Source organism: Rhinolophus ferrumequinum, chromosome 20, assembly GCF_004115265.2.
Source record: "Rhinolophus ferrumequinum isolate MPI-CBG mRhiFer1 chromosome 20, mRhiFer1_v1.p, whole genome shotgun sequence".
Taxonomy (NCBI): Eukaryota; Metazoa; Chordata; class Mammalia; order Chiroptera; family Rhinolophidae; genus Rhinolophus; species Rhinolophus ferrumequinum.
The window spans coordinates 33630378-33649317 of record NC_046303.1 but is presented as its reverse complement, the minus strand read 5'-3'; the positions used below and the strand labels follow the sequence as shown (position 1 = coordinate 33649317).

Genomic DNA, 18940 nt, shown 5'->3' with positions numbered 1-18940 from the left:
CTTCCATGACTTAAGCTGGGGAACTCTCTGATCAAAGACAGGCTTCTCTGTATGCCCAACAAAAAGAAGAGACTTTTTGAATATTAAGATTTTTTTTTCATGGCTCAGATAGTATTTTTAATATTCAGGCACTTTACAGATATTATTTCCAACACTTAAGATAAGCTTGATAATACCCGTGGAGAATATAGTGTTTTTCCTCTTTAGCTCTTTCTTATCTTTCATTTTCCTTGGCTGATTAAACAGAATACAGAAATTTCAAAAACTATAATATGCTCTAAGTCAACAGAAGGGTTTATATTTTCTGTAGATGTCTCCCCCTCTGGCAATGTACACAACCCCTCCCCAATGGAACATGGATTCCAGGGGAGGACAGAGAAACAGGAAAATGACCGAGGAGCATGTAGAGATAATGAAGAATGCCAAAACTATTGGGAGCTCATCTGAGTGGACTCCATAAAGACTGGGTCAGTTCTAGCCTTCTCAGGATATAACTCACAGTGACTCAATAAGAAGAATAAAGAAATGCTTTACACATGTTCTGTATATGTGTGAACACATTTGCCTTCTAGCTATTGACCTACATGCCCTCCCAAATGTCCTAGGCATGAACAAATGATTACGTTCCATTTTTTAGATGAGGAAAACTGAGGCTAAGAGAAGCCAAGTAATTTGACCCAGGTCCCATAGCTAGAAAGTGGAGAAGCTGGGGATTCAAACACAGGTATGACAAACTTAAAACACTACTTTCCTTACAACATCACACTGCCTTTGGAGAAGTGAAGGAGAATTGAGAAGTGGCGTTACCGGTGGACTATGAAGGTGGGCAGACTTCCCACAGAGGAGCTGGGATGGAAGGACATTCCGAAGAGGGAACAGCTTAAGTAAAAGAAAAGGTGATGCAGTCAGAAGTAGCAGCATAGACCACATGTGGTATAGGGAAGCAAGGCTGGAAAGATATATTGGAGCTGGAGGCCAAGGGCCTTGAATGCCAAGGAAAGAAGTTTTATTTTATTCTGCAGGCAAACCATTTTTTTTTTTAAAGAAAGTGAGCTGTCTTTACACCCACTTTTTTTTTTTAAACTTTTATTTATTTTATGTGTTTTTCCAGGACCTATCAGCTCCAAGTCAAGTAGTTGTTTCAATCTAGTTGTGGAGGGTGCAGCTCACAGTGGCCCATGTGGGGTTCAAACCGGCGACCTTGGTGTTATGAGCACTGCACTCTAACCTACGGAGCTAACCGCTGCCTCCCAGGCAAACCTTTTTGAACAACGGAGTTACATGGGCATTGATGAAAGGCAAAGCTTTAAATAGTGACAAATAATAACAATAATAATAATTTACTGGGGAAGGGATTTTCAAATTAAAAAGCATTCAAAGATGAACTCAAATGGCATCTTTAACATTAAGTATGCTTTGATGCACTTGGATCTGTATCTAAACTTAATAATACAGTTTAATTTCATATACCTTTCATTATTGTGTGAATATTAAAAATTTTCAACAATAGCGAACGACACAGAAACCCAATCCACAAACCCTAGTGTCTGTTCTTTGGGTGAGACTGGAGATGGAAGCATAGCACAGCAGCCATTGTGATCATCCAACTATAGTAACTAAGAGAGCAAAAGACAGGAAACAAGTTAATTATCCATCCCGAGGAAACTGGCTAAAAAAAAGTATGGTATAACCATGAAATGGCAAACTATGCAGGTATCAGAAAGTGATGTACAGCTGTTTGTGCTAATATGGAAAAATGACCACTATACATTATTAAGAAAAAGAGAGAATTATAGAACAGTACACAGACTATGAGAGCATTTGCAGTAACGAGAGGATAATTGGTTTAATCATATATAATTGTTGATGTTCAACAATTTCTAACCTATAAGAATGACAATTTCATATGGTTCAACATATACATACATATGCTTGAATATGTCCAGAAAAATTTCTGAAAAGTTAACACAATAAACCCTTAGTGATGGTTACTTCATAATAGTATTAGTGGGTTGAGGGGAGGCATCGGAATTTTTATTTTTCACTTCTTTTCTGGTTTATTGTACTTTATGAAAGACTTCTCAACTAATCAACTCCACTTTCTCTGATTCCACACTCACCCTGTAACTTCTGGATGTAATTTGCCTACATAGGAAGGAAACAATGATCAGTAAACATGATTATCTTGTGCTCTTGACAGGTATATTTCTCACTATAAAAGACATGAGGATTTTTAAAAACAGAATTGGAATCATGAAAACCAAGTAGCCTTCACTTTAATAAACCTCTGGTTCAGTACTATTCATGGATGAGGGCAATGGAAGTTACCAAGTGAAATGACTCAGAAAGGAAAATTCCTGATATTCATGAGCACTTCAACTGAATCAATGCGTTCTAGTTTCACTATAATTCTCCTCTTGTTCCATCCTTATTGAGGTGACTCAGAAGCTATAAAAACTTTTGGCCAATTATTTCAGGATGGCTTTTGTTAGCATTGAAAGAGAACACTTTTAATTAAAAAACAAACAGCTCTATTGAGGTATAGTTTACATATAAAATTTACCAGTTTAAAATGTACAGTTTGATGAGTTTTGACAAATGCATACAGTCATGTAACCGCCACTACAATTAAGATACAAAGCAATTTCATTTCTCTAAAAAGTTCCCTTGTGCCTTTTTGCAGTTAATACCTTTCCTTGTCTCCCAGCCCTGGAAACCACTGATCTATTTTCTGTCGCTATGGTTTTGCTTTTTCTAGAATCTTATAAATGTAATCAAATAGGAGGTAATCTTTTCTGTCTGACTTCTTTCACTTATCATAATCTTTTGGATTCATTCACCCATGTTGTGCATATCAACAGCTGTTCCTCTTTATTGCTGAGTAATATTCCATTGTATTTATAAATCACAGTTGCTTATTCATTCACCTTTGATGGACATTTGGATTATTTTCAATTTTTGCCTATTATGAATAAAGCTGCTATGAACATGTGTGTGCACATGTTTTTATTTCTTTCAAGTAAATACCTAGAATATACTGAGGGTGCCAAAAAATGTATACACATGACTTGTATTCATCTTTTATTATCGGTATATATTATTACAATTTTAATAGTTTTTTTTTTCCTTTCTTAAAATGTGTATACATTTTTTGGCACCCTCTGTATTTACATTGCATTGTAAATACACTGAATTAAATTGTAAGTGTATGTTTAACTTTAACTCCTCAACTCTTTGCAAAGTGGTTGTACCATTTTACATTAGTGAGATCAATGGTGAGAGTTTCAGTTGTTCCGCATACTTGGTGTTGTTAAATTTAAAAATTTCAGCCATTCTAGTAGGTGTGTAGCGATATCTCATTGGTTTTTATTTACATTTCCCTAATGACTAATGCAGTTGTTCACCTTTTCAGGTTCTTTTTTCTTTATATTCTTTGGTGAAGTGTCATTTCAAATCTTTTGCCCATTTAAAATGATTTGTCTGAACACCAGTCCTTTGCCAAAATGTGTTTTGCAATCTTTTTCTCCCAATCTGTGGTTTACTTTTCATTTTCTTAAGAACGTCTTTCAAAGGGCCAGTTTTTAATTTTGATGAAGTACCATTTATCAATATTTTCTATTTGTCTTATCTAAGAAATTTTTGCCTAACTCAAAGTCACAAAGATTTCATCTTGTTTTCTCTTATGATGTGAGATAAGGGTCAAAGTTCATTCCCCCCCCCCCGCCCCAATATGGATATCCAATGTCTCCAGAACCGTTTGTTGAAAAGATTGCCCTTTCCCCAATGAATTAATGTATTAGTTTGCTAGGGCTGCCACAATGAAGTACCACAGACAGGATGACTTAAGCAACAGAAATTTATTTTCTCACAGTTCTGGAGGCTAGAAGTCCCAAATCAAGGTGTCGGCAGGGCCATGATTCTCGTGAAGGCTCTAGGGAAGAACCTCTCCTTGCTTCTTTTGGCTTCTGGTGGCCTCACGCATTCTTTGACTTGTGGTTGAATGAATAAATGAGTTTCCAATGACTAGATGACTTAAATTGCCAACACACGCAAACAGATGCATGCATAGTACTACTCATGGGAGCATTGTTTCATATAGTGAAAACTGGGGGTAAGGTGGGGAGAAATATCTATCACTAGAGGATTGACTTAAGTAAATTATAGTGCATTTATACAACGGCATGCTATACAGCCACAACAGACAGTGATGTAGATTTGTATTTATTAAAATGACAAGTTATCCAAGAGATTATGTAAAGTAACAAACAATCCTTAAAGCAGAACTTTTTGAATGGGGTGTACAGCCATCTCCATGCTGTAAAATTATATTCATGTATCTTGCATGTATCTATGTAAAGCTAGGTATCTAGAAATTATCAAAATGTTAGCAGTGATTTTACCTACAGGGTGGGATTTAAAGTAATAGTTTTCTTTGTAGTGTTTGCATTCTTGAAGCATTTTATGGTGAACATGTAATCATTTTATTTTGACAGTTACATACAAATTGTCTGGTCACAGGAAACTCACTCACTTATTCATTCAACACGAATTGAACTTCTACTCTGTTTCAGGCCCCTCTACACCCCAGAGCATGCAGTAGTATTTCTTTTTTATGGGTTATATGCAATCTTATTCCAGAACTGTTTGGAGCTGACCACATCATTTACTTCTTTTCACCTGGAGATAAGAATGACCTGAGGAAACAAGATACAGTTTGAATGGCATGTTCCAGAATGCCTGGCACTGGGAGGATTCACTGAATGCTAATTGCCTCCCTTCTCTTGAACGTGCCATTTTTGCTGCACTGTATCACAGTGAAATCCAACAGGAGTCTATTATCAATCATCACTGTTGAACCAATGCCGCTTGACACTTCTGCCTCTCTATCAGATGCTCTTTGAAAGTTGAGGCCAGTCGTAGATGTTCAGTGAATATGAGTAAATGTCACTTTCCTTAGCAGCATTCTGAATACACTGTCGGAACAGATGTCATTTTCCAATGAGGAATCCTGGAGACCACAGGAGGTACAGCATTCAGAAGAATGGGCTCCATTCCAAGTACTAATATCTCCTCTTGGCTGACACAGTGCTTCTGAAAATTTTCCACAGGAGAGTGAATTGTATCAAGGTGCGTCTGATGGTGTAGTCCAACGTAGTTATTGAAGTCATCAGATGTATTTGAAGTCATCTACATTATTTAAAAATTTTGAATTTTGCATTCTATTCCACATCTTTTTTATGTATTTAAAAAATAGCATCTTTCTTTAATAAAAAAACATTTTTATCTCTCAAGTCAAATTGATGTTCAAGGGAGGGTAGACCTTTATCGAGCCTCATATTCTCCCTTACACATCCCAGGTTTCTGGGAGCCCCAATTTGAAAAGTGTAGGCTCTATTTTTGTTCTTTTCTTAATTAAAACATTTTCAATTAGTTTCAGGTGTTACTATTTTTGTTCTTATCCACACTTAAATAAGGACAGAATTCTTCCACTTGGATTTGCAATACCTTGAAATTACAATGCAGAGCAGGGGCCCCACACTGCACAGCTGATAGGAGGAGGCAGGTGTATTAGGACTTTAGCTGTACTTAATAGAAATTTACTTGAGCTACCTAAGTTGAAAGAAATAAAAAAACGCTGGAGGCAGATTTCATTATAAGGGTACAGGGTATTTCAGAGCCCAGGGGAACAGAACCAGAAGGTTGTCTGGATTCCGTCTCTGCGCATTTCCTTCTGTCTCCACAGATCGGCTCCATGATCCTCTGTGCCCGAGTCATGTGGCCACCATTAGCCCTGAATTTACAGGTAGCAGTTCCAGATGTGTAAGCGATTGACAGTCAGTCTCTTGGTCCCACATCCCCGTGGAGTAGTCTGGTTGCTCCATCCGCTATGTCTAGGAAAATGACGTTTGCAGAACAAATATGGCCTCCTAGGGCCCATCGGGCCATGAGGAGTTCTTGGTGTTCTTTCCCAGAGAACAGGAAAATGTAAATTGGGCTGACACCGCAAAGGGCAAAATCAGTGGCAAAGGCCTACTGGGCTTTTAATGGAATGAGTTTCTAAGTGAGTAGAGCAGAGATAATTAACTGAAGCACCTTTTTGTAGAAAATGGATCTACTTCGAAGAAAATGGTCCAGTTATACATGTTTACAAACCATAAGAAGCCCATGGCTTGTAAACATGTATAACTCTGACTGACCTCTTAATAAATTAGACTTTCAATGTCTCAATAAAGATCAAATTCTTGACTCTCTGTATTATACCTCCGGAATAATTTCATACAAGTTTTTTTAAATTAACATGAAATTTAGGATCTGTTAAAAAAAAAAATTTAAGGCAAGTCCTAATGAGAGCTCCCGGGAAATTCTGGGGGACTAATTAAAAAACACCTGATATTGTACACACAGAGAGGGGAATATACGTATCAGAAAGCCACTATGGTCCCATTTTTGGTTTGTTGTGCTCGGTCGATCACTCTGCATATGCAATATAAGTGACTGAACAAAAACGTCCAAACATTAACAGAAATCGTCTCCCTCTTTAAAACCTTCAGTGGTTCCAACCACTGAATGACATATTAAGCTCTTCGTGACATCACCTCCTTACTCCTTCACACCCTTACCCACCCACCCCTAATTGTTTTCAAACATTAAGTCATAGCCTATTAGTGGGGTTGTGAAATCAATTTAGTGGGTTGCCACCAGTATTTTCAAAGAGTAGAGGATAATAAAATAGGAAAGAGAACACATGTGGGGCACATCGCATCATTTTGTGAAATGTAAGTTTCTGATATATGTACATGTGCGTCTGTGTATGTGTACCAGATCATGCTGTTAGATTATATTTCTTTCTATAGGTTATGATCCAGATGTTTGAAAGCCACTGCTCCAGGTGCAACCTCACTGATCTTCTGGCTCTCTCAGAATTGCATGCCTCTGCACACACAAAGTATTTTTCCTTGTATGACTGGCAAACATTGACTTTGGTTTCTGAGTCCACTCAGGCATCATTTCCAGTGTGAAATCTTTGCTCATCTCCAGGTTATCAGCAATTGGTTACACAAACCTTTTTCACAGACTCACTCTGTAAGCTTTGGAAAGGACGATCCATGCCTTACTCATTTTTGGGTCTTTGGTGTTTCACACAGTCAACTCATAATAGCTTATTAAATATGTTACTGAACCTCTAAGCTCAATGAGCTGCCATTTACTTTTTTTTTTTTTGTACATTTGAAGCCTGAAAAGGAGTCTCTTAAAACAAAAGTTTAAAACATATTCTGCCAAAACTTATTTTATTATACGTTACTTTACTCACTGTAATTATAGTCATTTTACATTAAGGTAAACAGAAAAATAGCTAGGATAGTAATTCATCTCCAAGAAAGCAGTTTAAAATTGCTGTTTTTATTACTTTTATTTGCTACCAATATTTTTATTGTAAGAAATACAAAAGGCATGGCAAATATACAAACCATTTTCTCTTTGTGCTTCAATTTAGCTTCTGTGTAAGTGAAAACAATGAACTGGACAGTGATATTTCAACACCAATTCTTAAAAAACAATAAATTCAATTATCTGACAATAAATACCTAAATTTGCATTCTAGCACCCAGTAAGACATCCAGTTTCCAAAGGATTATTGATCTGTAACCCTCTGAATTTCCTGACATGTTACCTTTGCCATTGCAGCAGTCACTATTGGCAGTTCTGCCTCTCCAAGGAAATCTTAGAGTAAGACGGATGCTAGCATGGCTATCTCAGACCTCAGAAAACCCGGGTCATAAAGCATCCCTTACTTGAGCTACTTTTAAAAACAGAATGCTAGGGATGGGGTATTTAATGTAAGTTTTGGTGCTCGTTGGATTACATATTTTACATTTCACAAACATCTACTTTTCTATTTTCTTCTTCAGGTGGGAAGAGTCTCGATCATCTGACTTGTATTTTCATCTACCTAAAGGGAGGGAAGCAAGATCCTTCAGCTCAGGGCGCTATGAAGTTCCTTTTTTTTTGGGGGGTGGGGAGCCTCAGGAGGGCTTTCTGGATGGAATGGAGGGTCACTAGAGTGAGATGGCCCTCCCCATTCTGTTCCCGAGGCCATTTTTCTTTGAGGGCTAAATGATCCGATTATGTAGGGGAGGTCCCTGCTTTCATAGAGCTGCACGGCGCTAACCCTTGGGGAGAGCACAGGGTGTATGTACCCTGTGAGGAAGGCTACCCAGGTGAACTTGCCAGGCCAGTGTGGTCACTCTCAATCTTGTGTACAGAGAAAGCAGCACAAGCAATATTTAACACCAAACCATCTGCCAACATTCTTGTAAGACTGTGTTCCAGGCAGTGAATTTCCACACTGCTTCTTTGACCTGAGGAACCCAAAGCACCAAAACAGAGCATTCTGTAGCAGTATGAGCAAACGGAATGAGAGTAATTTTGCACCTTTAAGGAACATGCACCCTTACAAGTCTGTACCCTGATATTAAAACAGTGGAATGAGTTTCAAGTATGAAGAAATACAGTAAAAGTACAGCCTGTAAATGGATAGGAAACAGCAGCCTGGAATGTGGTGTATATTCTTGGTTAGTTTTTCTCTTTGTACCACAGCCAAAACTGAATGCTGTGTAGAATGACTGGGTTTATAAATCAAGATATAGATAAAGATGCCAGAGGGCATTTGTGATTGGTGTTGTGAGTACACTCTGTGCCCAGCACCAGGAACCTTCTCATGACTGTTGCCAGCCGCAGGTCAAGTAAGGATGGTGGCCAAGCCTGAGGAGGCACACCTGTGATGCCTAAAGCATGTCTCATTTATGTTCCTGATGCCCACCGAGCAGTAGAGGGAATAGAGAGCACCACGCGGACTGGCCAGGGTGGGGGCAGGGAGCACTTCAGAGGAAGGGGGCAGGGATGCAGAGGATGGGCATCACCCCGGGCTGCTTCACACAGTCTAGATTAGTATCTGACACGCACAATCTCTACATCTCCAGAACCGTGATTTCAAACACAGAAACCAACAAATCAAATGTCCAAGATTTGTTTTCTACTTTTAGAAAGATACAAGTTTTCTTTATAATACAAGTTTTCTACTTGTATTATAAGACAAAACAAAAACAAAAACAAAAACTCACTGGGTGTGACATCCTTGCCGAAACCTAGAAGGAAGTTTTAACTAGGCCCTATGGGAATGCAGAAACACTAATGCATTTTACACATCTCAGAAATGATAATCCTATAACCCTCTCAGTTCTAGCCTGTACCCTATGGGAACCGATATTGTGCTTTTCTTAATACACACAGCTCTTCTATTCTGAACACTTGCGGTTTAACCTTCAGCTCAAAACCTAAAATACCAGAAATGCAACAAGGTTTTGAGGTGCGTGGGAACTGTTGGTTGTTAAAATCCCACTGTTGATTATTGTACATGCAATCCTTGTTTTTATTACCAGACTGGACTGCTTCTGTACAAAACCAAGTTGCTTGAAGCATGGAAACTGGGACTTATCCATCTGACACATTCAGGAAGCCTCAAGGCACAAGCTGACAGTTCTGCTTCTACAGAAAACTTTCACACTACTCTCCTTTCGACAGTATTACCTGTTCCCATTAATGCACACAACACCTACAAGGGCAATAGATCACACGAGGGAAGCTTCTTCTCAAGGCCAGACATGAGGCACTGCCCAGGCACCTGTCTCTGCTTGGCACCTACTCCGATGGCCATCTGGCAGAGTTCCTAAATTAAGGCAGTATCTGATGCTTTTCTATCTGTAGTTTTTATTTTTGTTATTTTCACACTATACTATATGCATATTTGACAAAAGAACAACCAAAGTCCTTTGCTTTAATTCCTTTATACATGATAAAACACCTAGACACAAAACACTATATATCTATAGACTCAAATTCTATTATCATGTTAAAATGCATGCAGCTTATTTGGGGGTTTAGTATAATTTTTAATTTTCTTAGCTCTGTCAAGACAATGATTATGAACATTAAATGCATATCCTATTGTGGTTTGCCTTCAGTTGCACTTTCACAGGACTAGTGTGATACAGAAATAAATAATATAAATGAATAATAATAGAAATAACTTATGCAAATGTAGAACAACTTGAAATAGAAACTTCCCATCTTGTTAAGTGCTAGGGGTAGTTGATGCTCTTCATTCCATGTATTAACTAATACATTACTTGTCATAGCGAAATAAATGAATGCAAAATAAGTGAGGAACTATCGTCATGTGGACATTGTTGCAAACACAGGACCAAAATGAGAAGATGTATGATGCACTTGGGAGGGGAGGGGGTTCAAGAAATGTATTGTTGCTGGGATCTATGATTCAGAGACTTCAAGGTCAGAGTTGCTGGTGATCACAGACCTATTGCTAGCTAATACGTATTATTGCATTTCATAACACTTAAAATCAGAAACTTTCAAGTAAGGGTACAAAGGGTATCTTCAGGATTGTAGCCTAAGCACCTCAATGGAATCTGGCCAGAAACCACAGAGAGTTTGAAATTGAGCGAGCGGCTCTATGCTTGTTGATTAGTGCTACAGTTGTAGTTCTTGGTAGCAGTATGTAGTTATGTGCCTCCCTGTAAGAAAACCTACATTTGACAATCCAAACTCCTGAAACAGAGAAGGGTTGATTATTTGCTCGACAAAACAAACATCCTCTAAACAGGAAAATCCCCTACTACATGAGATAATTTGCTTACATACCTTTAATTACTTAACAAAGAAAAAAGAGAAAGAAAAAAATTAGGAACAAAAGAGTTAGGAGCTCTTGCCTACTGAGGCTGAAGCAGAAAAATAAACAAATTTTCAAAACAAAACTTTCCAGGCATATTGTGTGCCATCATATACGTAGAATGATAGAAAATAAAAAAATAAAAAATCTTTCCTGTAATCATACATTTTCTCTTAAAAAAAAAAAACCCAAAAAACAAAAACAAAAACAAAAGAACAGAGCTTAGAGCTTGAGAGATGCCTGATAGTTTCAAACAGAGTAGCATCTCTTTATACCCGAACTTTCAGAGAATTGTGTTGTACTTACTTATGCACAGAAGGCACACGTCTGCTTCTAGGGACATTTTACTTCCTAAGATTGCAGAACAGATGCCTCTAAGACAGCAGCAGGGAACGTGGACCTCGGGCAGTTTCCCGCCGGGTCCCTACATCATTTCAGCACTAACAGGTGAGCAGCGGACCGGGCCCAGCCAGCTCCGTCTACTGCCACTCTACTGCCGAAGGGGCGGGGTAACGGGCAGCGCACCCGTAAGGTTTTCAGGTGGGAGTGAAGTTTTAAACACAAACAAATAGAATTCAGACTGGCCCAACTGATAACAAACTCAAGGTTTGAATTCGGCCTTAAATTCTAACCTACTTCAGGGGGATTTTAAGCAGAGGGATGAGGCTGACGATGTCTCAAAGCTTTTGACAGCCCCTGGTGTGTGCGGTAGCTTGACTCAGTACGCATTACCGACACTTACCTGCTGGTTACTGTGTAGGAAAGTTAAGCAGGCACAGTTGAATTTCTGCCATTCAGAAGAAATAGACTGCCTTCTGTTAGGTTGCGCTAAGGAAATTCTCAAAAATATAATTTGCTTCCTCCTGAATTTCAGTGACACAACTGAGGAAAGTGACTTCTAAAATGAACTCAAATCACCTGGGAGTTAATGGCTCTCTGGGCAGACCCGAGAATTAAAACATAAGAGCATATGGATATCTGTATCTTTATCTAAAATAAAGTTGCCAAAGAACTTCACAAGTAGAGAATTAAACACCTGGGTAGATATACTACTCCTAAATTATTATAGTCACATGTTTAGACAAAATCTTTAAAAGTTAGAATTTCTTGCGAACTTACACTTGTGAGTACACAAATGTAAAAATTACCAGGTTTTTTTTAGTATTTCAGGGCTGTTTCAGCATAGCCAATTCTTTAGAAAAAATAGTTTTGCCATTTAATAACTGATGTGCTATTTATTTTGTTCATCTGATTTTTTAATTAGGATTCAAAAAATTAATCGATGTCTAAAGGCAACCGTGGTAGGGAATGTGACAGCAGCAGACAGGGGGTTTGGTATTTTGGCTGGGGACACTGGAAGAGTTTTACACTCCTAACAAAACTGTCCTGCTCATAGGTGAGTGTCGCCTTTTTAGTAGTAATAAACCTGTCTGTTCATCATCTTTGAAACTTCTGCACCTAGAAAAGTGAGGTAATTAGGTACCTCAAAAAATGTTTCTTAAATAAATGAATGACTAGGCTTTCTTTATGCACTTAACTGATCAAAATGAGTGTATTATCCAATCTCAAGAACAATCCTAAAATATCTAAGTTACTGAACACTATGAAGACTGTCAACCATCCTGAAAAACGAGTGCTGGGCACGAGTTAAATATGTGCAGAAAAATAAAGTTAGAATTCAGTCTTCAGAAATACCTTTTTAGCTTTACTCATATTTCCCCTCCCCGTGAAAGTGCCACCTTGTGGAATACCCTGGAATAAAACGAGAAAGCCTATCTCTTAGGACAGTGTGAATTTTGAAACAGACCTTTGCACCTCTTTTTCCTACCACATTAACTTCCCATTGCTGGAATATAATTTAAATAGATGCTTGACAAAAGCCTGCATTTGTTTTCAGGTGGCTCTTGTTTTTCCCTCTTGAAGGCCAGAGTACCAGTATCAAGGAAACAGAAATATGTTGATGGAAGTCCATTCATTTATCTAAATTCACTCCCTGGGACTGCTGAGAAATAGGAAACATTTTGAAAAGCCCATTTGCACTTCATTTAAAAATAAAACCAAACAACTAATTGAGAAAAACAAATTTAAAAATCAGAATTGTCCTCTTTTTGTTGTTGACAAAGGTCAGAAGATAGAAAAGGCCAAAAGAATATTTTTGGTTTATTTTCTGAAAAAGTACAAGTTAGAAATGCTTGAGATATAGGTATGTAACAAAATTAGGTTGAAAATTACATCGCTAAGAAATGAAAATGCTATTTTCTTCTGCTTTTGAGGGAAGCACTGTTACTAATTATCTGAGGACTTACATTGCTCGACAGGTTTTTGGCAGCCTCAAGAAGTTTTTCCACCGTGGAGAAGGAAGATGTAACAATCTTCCTAATCATATATCTGAATGTACTGAATGCACATGCACATGATAAATGGTTTGGGTTTCACAATTTTTCAAAAATTCTGGTGGCAAAGAAAACACATGCCTTTAAATTTAAAATTTTTTTTTTTTTTTTTTACAGTGAACATCTTTGGGCTTGCATAACAAGTGTAGCTTCATGTGGCTGCTTCTTCCCATGAAATGAAGAAGGAATACACATGATTTAGCTCGCTTAGCTCAACTTTTGAAATGGTAACTGTTTGGAATGGCTTTTTCATAAAATTTGTTTTTGAACATATCAAGTTCATAATTGTCAGATGACTTCAATATAAATTCTTACAACATATTTAATAAACTATATATCCCTCAAAATACATGTAATTTTGCAACTATCCTTCTTTGCATACCTTCGTTTTCTCTAGAATTTCCTCTATCCATTGCCTGCTGTTTTACGATATTTAAAGATTTAGAAATCATATAACATCTTTATTTTTATACATTATTTTTGTGTCACAATGTAAAAACATGCATTCTTTTGAATTCTATTAATAGCTAAGAATTTATATTTCAATATTTTCTTTCCAAAGTAAATATCCTATAGTTTCTATACTAACACAATGAAGTAATAATAGGGGCTTATTAACTTTTAAATTATTCTTTCCTAGACCCAACTATGCAACAAAAGCCTGCTTTTGGAAAAATGTGCGATAGTCTCATTTGCTTATCATAAAAATAGTCATGTTGTCACTTAAAAAGAAAAAAGCAATTCTTTGGAGAGAAGAATTTTAGTATGTTTATGATACTAAGAAGCTTACATGATTTAATTTCCATAATGGAATGAGAATTACCATTATTGACTTTTATAGGCACTACTTTTAAGAGAAGCTGCTATAGTTAGTTAAAAGCTCAATTTAAATACATAATTTAAGATTCAAAATGTTTGGTACAATTTAAGTTTTTCCTCATCATTATGGATAGTACCACATTCTGGAGTCAAACTATAAATTTCTCTATTAAAAGGTACACTTTTTTTAAGATATTAACATCCTGTGTATTCCAAAATTTTCATTTTTACTTAAAACTAAAAGGCTGAGATTCTATTCTTAGGTGAATATTTTGAACTGTTTTTAGTAAGCCACCTGGGGCTAAATGAAAAGTCTGCCATTCATAGTGTGTGTTTCCTGAGAGAAAATTATGAGAATACATGGGGCTAGGCCTAGAAATGGCCTAGAGCGTTCCTCCAAAACTGGTTCTTTGCTTCGTGAATTCCCATCCACTTCAAAGGAGAGACAAAGTGGGAGGCTCCATCTCACTGGATTCTTACAAGCTCTTAGGAATTGTGTTTTTAAGATTATAAGGTTAGATCCTTATTACCCTTTGCCACACTATAGCTATGATGCCTAAAAGGAGGTTTCTCCCTTACTCTTTTTAAATGTAGTTTGTTACAAACACCACCCTATACAAGTTCCCACAATGCCTGGGCTGCCAGAACGGAGTATCATATAGAAACTATCCGGCACATTCTTGGACCAGTTCTAGAAAGAAATTCAAATGTGATTTTAAATTTGTCACCATATGTGTACTGCTCTAAGCTGCTTCAGTATAACCCTGAGGCAGTATGACCTTTTCCGCTAACCCCTGCCTAGCTTTTGGTTAAGATATCTGAAACCATATGTCACAAAAGAATAAGCTGTATTCAGTAAATTCAATTCTGCTATTGCCTCAAAGTACCCTAACTGCAAGAGTGCTTGTGTGGGAGCTGGATTTCAGAAGCAGTGATCCCCAACGTAACAGACATAAAACAAGAAAGTGACGACTCAGGTGCACCAACCACACTGATGGAAGAGCTGGGGACAGACTCTTAAGTTCAGAGAGGCTGAAATGCCCTCTCATTCCGCCTCTCAGGGGATAAGCTGGCTATTAGCTAATGCCAAAATGCCTGTGCCTTAAATTTTCTTTATAAACACTACTGAGAAATGAATCAAAAGCATGTGCTAGAAATAAAAGTTGAGCTCCTATTTGTTTAAAATTCTAAAGAATGCTGAAAAAAATTCCAGTTTAGAACAGCTCCGTTTTTCTTGAGGAAACTTACAAAAAACTTTTGCAAAAGCAGAAACTCAAGTTAATGTTCATTCTAACCATGGATACTAACTGAACAGCTCATGGTGAATCAGTGCAGTGAGTTTTAAAAGTCAACTTCTAGGCCTGAGCAAAAATGTCTTTGTATTTAGACCCCAATCAAAGGAAACGCAGAACTCACTTTTCCAGGGGCGACCACAAATACACCTTGCCCTGAATGCTCTGGATTCATTATATCTCAAGCATTTACAGTGATGACAAAACATAATTATTATTGTCACAAGGAACAAAAGGGTAAAACATCCTTATGGCCCATCTTCATATCTTGCTTTAGAAAAATTTTCCTGCTCTTCAAGTTACTGAATTAGAATAATGTTAAATAACATATGTATTAATAATAAATGGTTCCTGACTCAAAATGCTCTCAAGGAGAAAACTATCCTAATTTTTCTCTTGGTCAAGGCAGTCATATACAATATTAAGCGGTGAAGAATTCAGTAAGGCTTGACAATGCATAAACATCACTTGGAACATATTCTACTGAGTGAAGCAATGTCTATTATTTGAAAACTCTAACCCTAAACATGGTCTAACTGTTGCATGCGCTCAAAACGTGCGTCAGAAAGCAAAGGTAGCTAAAATTCCCAAAACATACTTAATCTCTGTGTCTTCCGGTTATCAGAGCCAACTGAGCACTAACCACATGTAAGGTAGAGATGGTATGAAATGGAAAATACTAAATAGAAAAGAGCAAGAGAAAAAATAAACCTGTTCACAGTGCCTGGGTCAGGCTGACTCTGCAGAGAGCAGGAGTGTGCACAAGGCACTAGAAATGAGCACAGCCTTGGGGATGGAGAAAAGATGTTTTATAGAGTAAATATTTATTTCTAAAAAAGAGTTCAAGATACTCTCTCAGAATATCTACAATGACAATATATTCAATAAGAATGTAAAACACTAACAACACTTTAAAGCAATCTACATGGTAGTGATAGAGAAGAACTAGTCCTCTACTCATTGCCTCGGTAACAACTGTGAATGCCAGGTAGGAAGATTGCACTAGAGCTAGAAAACAGGAGACCTGTTAATATTGGGGAATTGAAGCGGTAAGCCATAATCTGAATCTAACTATTTATGCCAGGTTCACTGAAAGCAAGAAAGTGCATGGGAACAGCTTAAGCAATCTGTTATTAGTTATGTAATGGGTAGTCAGATACACCGGGGGTACCAAAAAAATGTATACAAGTGGACACTTTGGTTAACATTGCTCAAGGAGCAGTTCGCCGGAATCAGAAGTGTCTGGACGCTGATGGTAACCACTTTGAGCACCTCTTTTAATTGAAGAAGTCAAACGTGACTTGTATTCATCTTTTGTTATTGGTATATGTTGTGCATTACAATTTTAATACAATTTTCCTTTCTTAAAATGTGTATACATTTTTTTGGCACCCTCTGTATATTAGAGGCACTGGGGGAGAGAGAAGATGCATACACGGCAGTGCATGGTAGAGGAAGTACAGTGTAATAAGTGGGGAAAACTTAAATGGTATTCCCGTCTCTAGTCAGAGAGCTATTCTCCAAGTCAAAACAGGAAACAGTTTCTGACAAATTCCTAAAACCAAAAACAGAACAACAACAAAAAACAAAAAGGAAATACATTTCAAACTAGGAAATAAAGGCTTTCTCTATTTTTTTTTTGACAATTTTACCTATTTGAGGTACACTCCCTAAATCTATAGCAAGTAAGAAAGAGTTTATAGAGTTTTATTCCCCCCCAAAAAACACAATAAAGCATAGTATACAGGTTAAAATTGACTTAGAATGAGTAAATTCAGCTTTTTAAAGAGTAAATAGGATGTATGCTTTAAAAAATAGGTCTCTTAAAAGATACTAGAATTTTTTTTTCTCTTTTGTGTGTATAAAACTTCATCTAAAACTTCATCTAGATAGTGAAACTTTCACTGCTAGCAAATTTACTGCTTTTGGCCAGACAAGAAATTCTGAGAACATACGCTCAACTTTCTAATTTGAGAAGCCCATTCTGGTGAATCACCTTCAGTTAACAGATGCCTGTTATTTATGGGTCACTCCGAGTCTTTAAAATTCAATTATTGTTGTCATTTACAGAAAGTAACACTTTTTAAGAGATCAAGACTCACGCGCACACACACATGCTCACTCAGAAGTACCAAATTAGGCTCCGGCAGCTGCAGAGAGATTACATCATAACTCAGCTGTGCCTGGATTGCTCACTTTACACTGGCAGCATTCAAGGTTAGAAAAATGAAACGGCAGCACAATTGGTCAGCAGCTTCTCTTCTTCTGGAATTTTTCCAGGTTCTTGAAACAGACAGACAAACAAATGAATGAACATAAAGCTGCAATTGCTCTTGCACTGATTTCAAACAGTAAACTAGGCAGTTTCCTTGGAGAAGCAGACAGCATCCAGAAGACGGCAGGCAGCGAGAAGGTCTCCTGCCCGTGGTCCTCAGCAGAGATGCAGGGCTTACTCAGGGGGACCCATCAGCCACCATGGGTGTTCTGTAGGTGATCAGCTCAGGGCCGCGGCTGGGACCTCAGGCTGTATTCATCTCGGAGCTGTTCTGGCTGGGTGGCAGATGGGAATCCGGGTTCTCCTTGAACCTCTCCACGTCTTGGAAGTATGGGTGAGACAGAGCACCGTAGGCAGATATTCTTTTGGCTGGATTAAACGTCAAGCACTTCTGTGATGAAGAAAAAATAATTCACTGACATAAAACATGTCCCTTTAAATTATGTGTTCCCAGTTATACATTTATTCACTGCCATGAATTCTGCGTGTCTGTAATGAATGAATATCTATTTCAAAGGACATGAAATAAAATGTAGATAGTACTTATATATAAATGCCCTTAAGGTATAAACTGCCTCTCAGAAAAAGGCAACACCTTTTGGGTTGCCTGTTGATACTTACGTACCCAGGATTTCTCTCCAACTCACCCCAGGTCCTTTAAAAGATATTATTATTATTATTACTATTATTACTGCAGCATGCATATAACTTTATTTAGGTAGTGATTTTTCTAATGATAGAAATTTGGTGCTATCGTTGGAGACTTCACCCTAACTTTGTACCCTTCCCCAAGGTTTGACAATGAGTGGGGAATGGCACGGCATTGTTTAGGCAGAGAGGGGAATTACTGAACTACTCTCCAAACCAAAACAGGAAATGGCTTCTGACAAACTCCTAAAACCCAAACCCAAACGAACTAACAACAAAAACTATAAAGGAAATGCATTTCAAGCCCGGAAATAAAGGCTTTCTCTATTAAGGAGGGGCAAGGAAGGACTAAAACCTAGGTCCTAATGGTCCCAATCCCAGCAAGCCATGCACCCCGCCAGAGGAGGGAGGATACCTTCCTTCTAATTCACACCAAAGTGCCATACGGGCTAGCAGTAGCCCTCCCTATCAGGAGTCCATTAGATTCAATTCACTCACTAAATTCTGTTCCAGGCTGTCAACTCAAGTGCAAGTAGAAGGTGAAAGGAAAGAAAGGTGAACCTCTAGAGCCATAATCACTGTTCCCAAACTGTTGATTCCACAATCAGTCAGTCAGAAATGTATCCCTAATCTCAGTTCCATTTCCACTCCAACCCCAGGTAATCTTATTTTTCAAACCTCCCTCCATTCCTTCCACCAACACCTCCAGACTGCCTAGCAGGTGGCAAGCATTAATTATCGATGAGTAAGACCCACCCATTGCCCC

At 37.9% G+C, this 18940-nt stretch overlaps 1 protein-coding gene across 7 annotated transcripts in view; it reads right to left on the bottom strand.

Annotated features, from left to right (window-relative positions):
• Window positions 1-7897: 7897 nt before the first annotated feature.
• The window catches only part of CDK6 (cyclin dependent kinase 6), a 226415-nt gene continuing 215372 nt past the window's right edge, over window positions 7898-18940 (bottom strand). For all 7 annotated transcript variants that reach the window (XM_033088192.1, XM_033088198.1, XM_033088197.1 and 4 more), the window contains exon 8: window positions 7898-17917. In XM_033088192.1, the coding sequence (XP_032944083.1) occupies window positions 17771-17917 (147 nt within the window). In that variant the 3' untranslated portion in view covers window positions 7898-17770. The remainder of the gene's footprint in view (window positions 17918-18940) is intronic.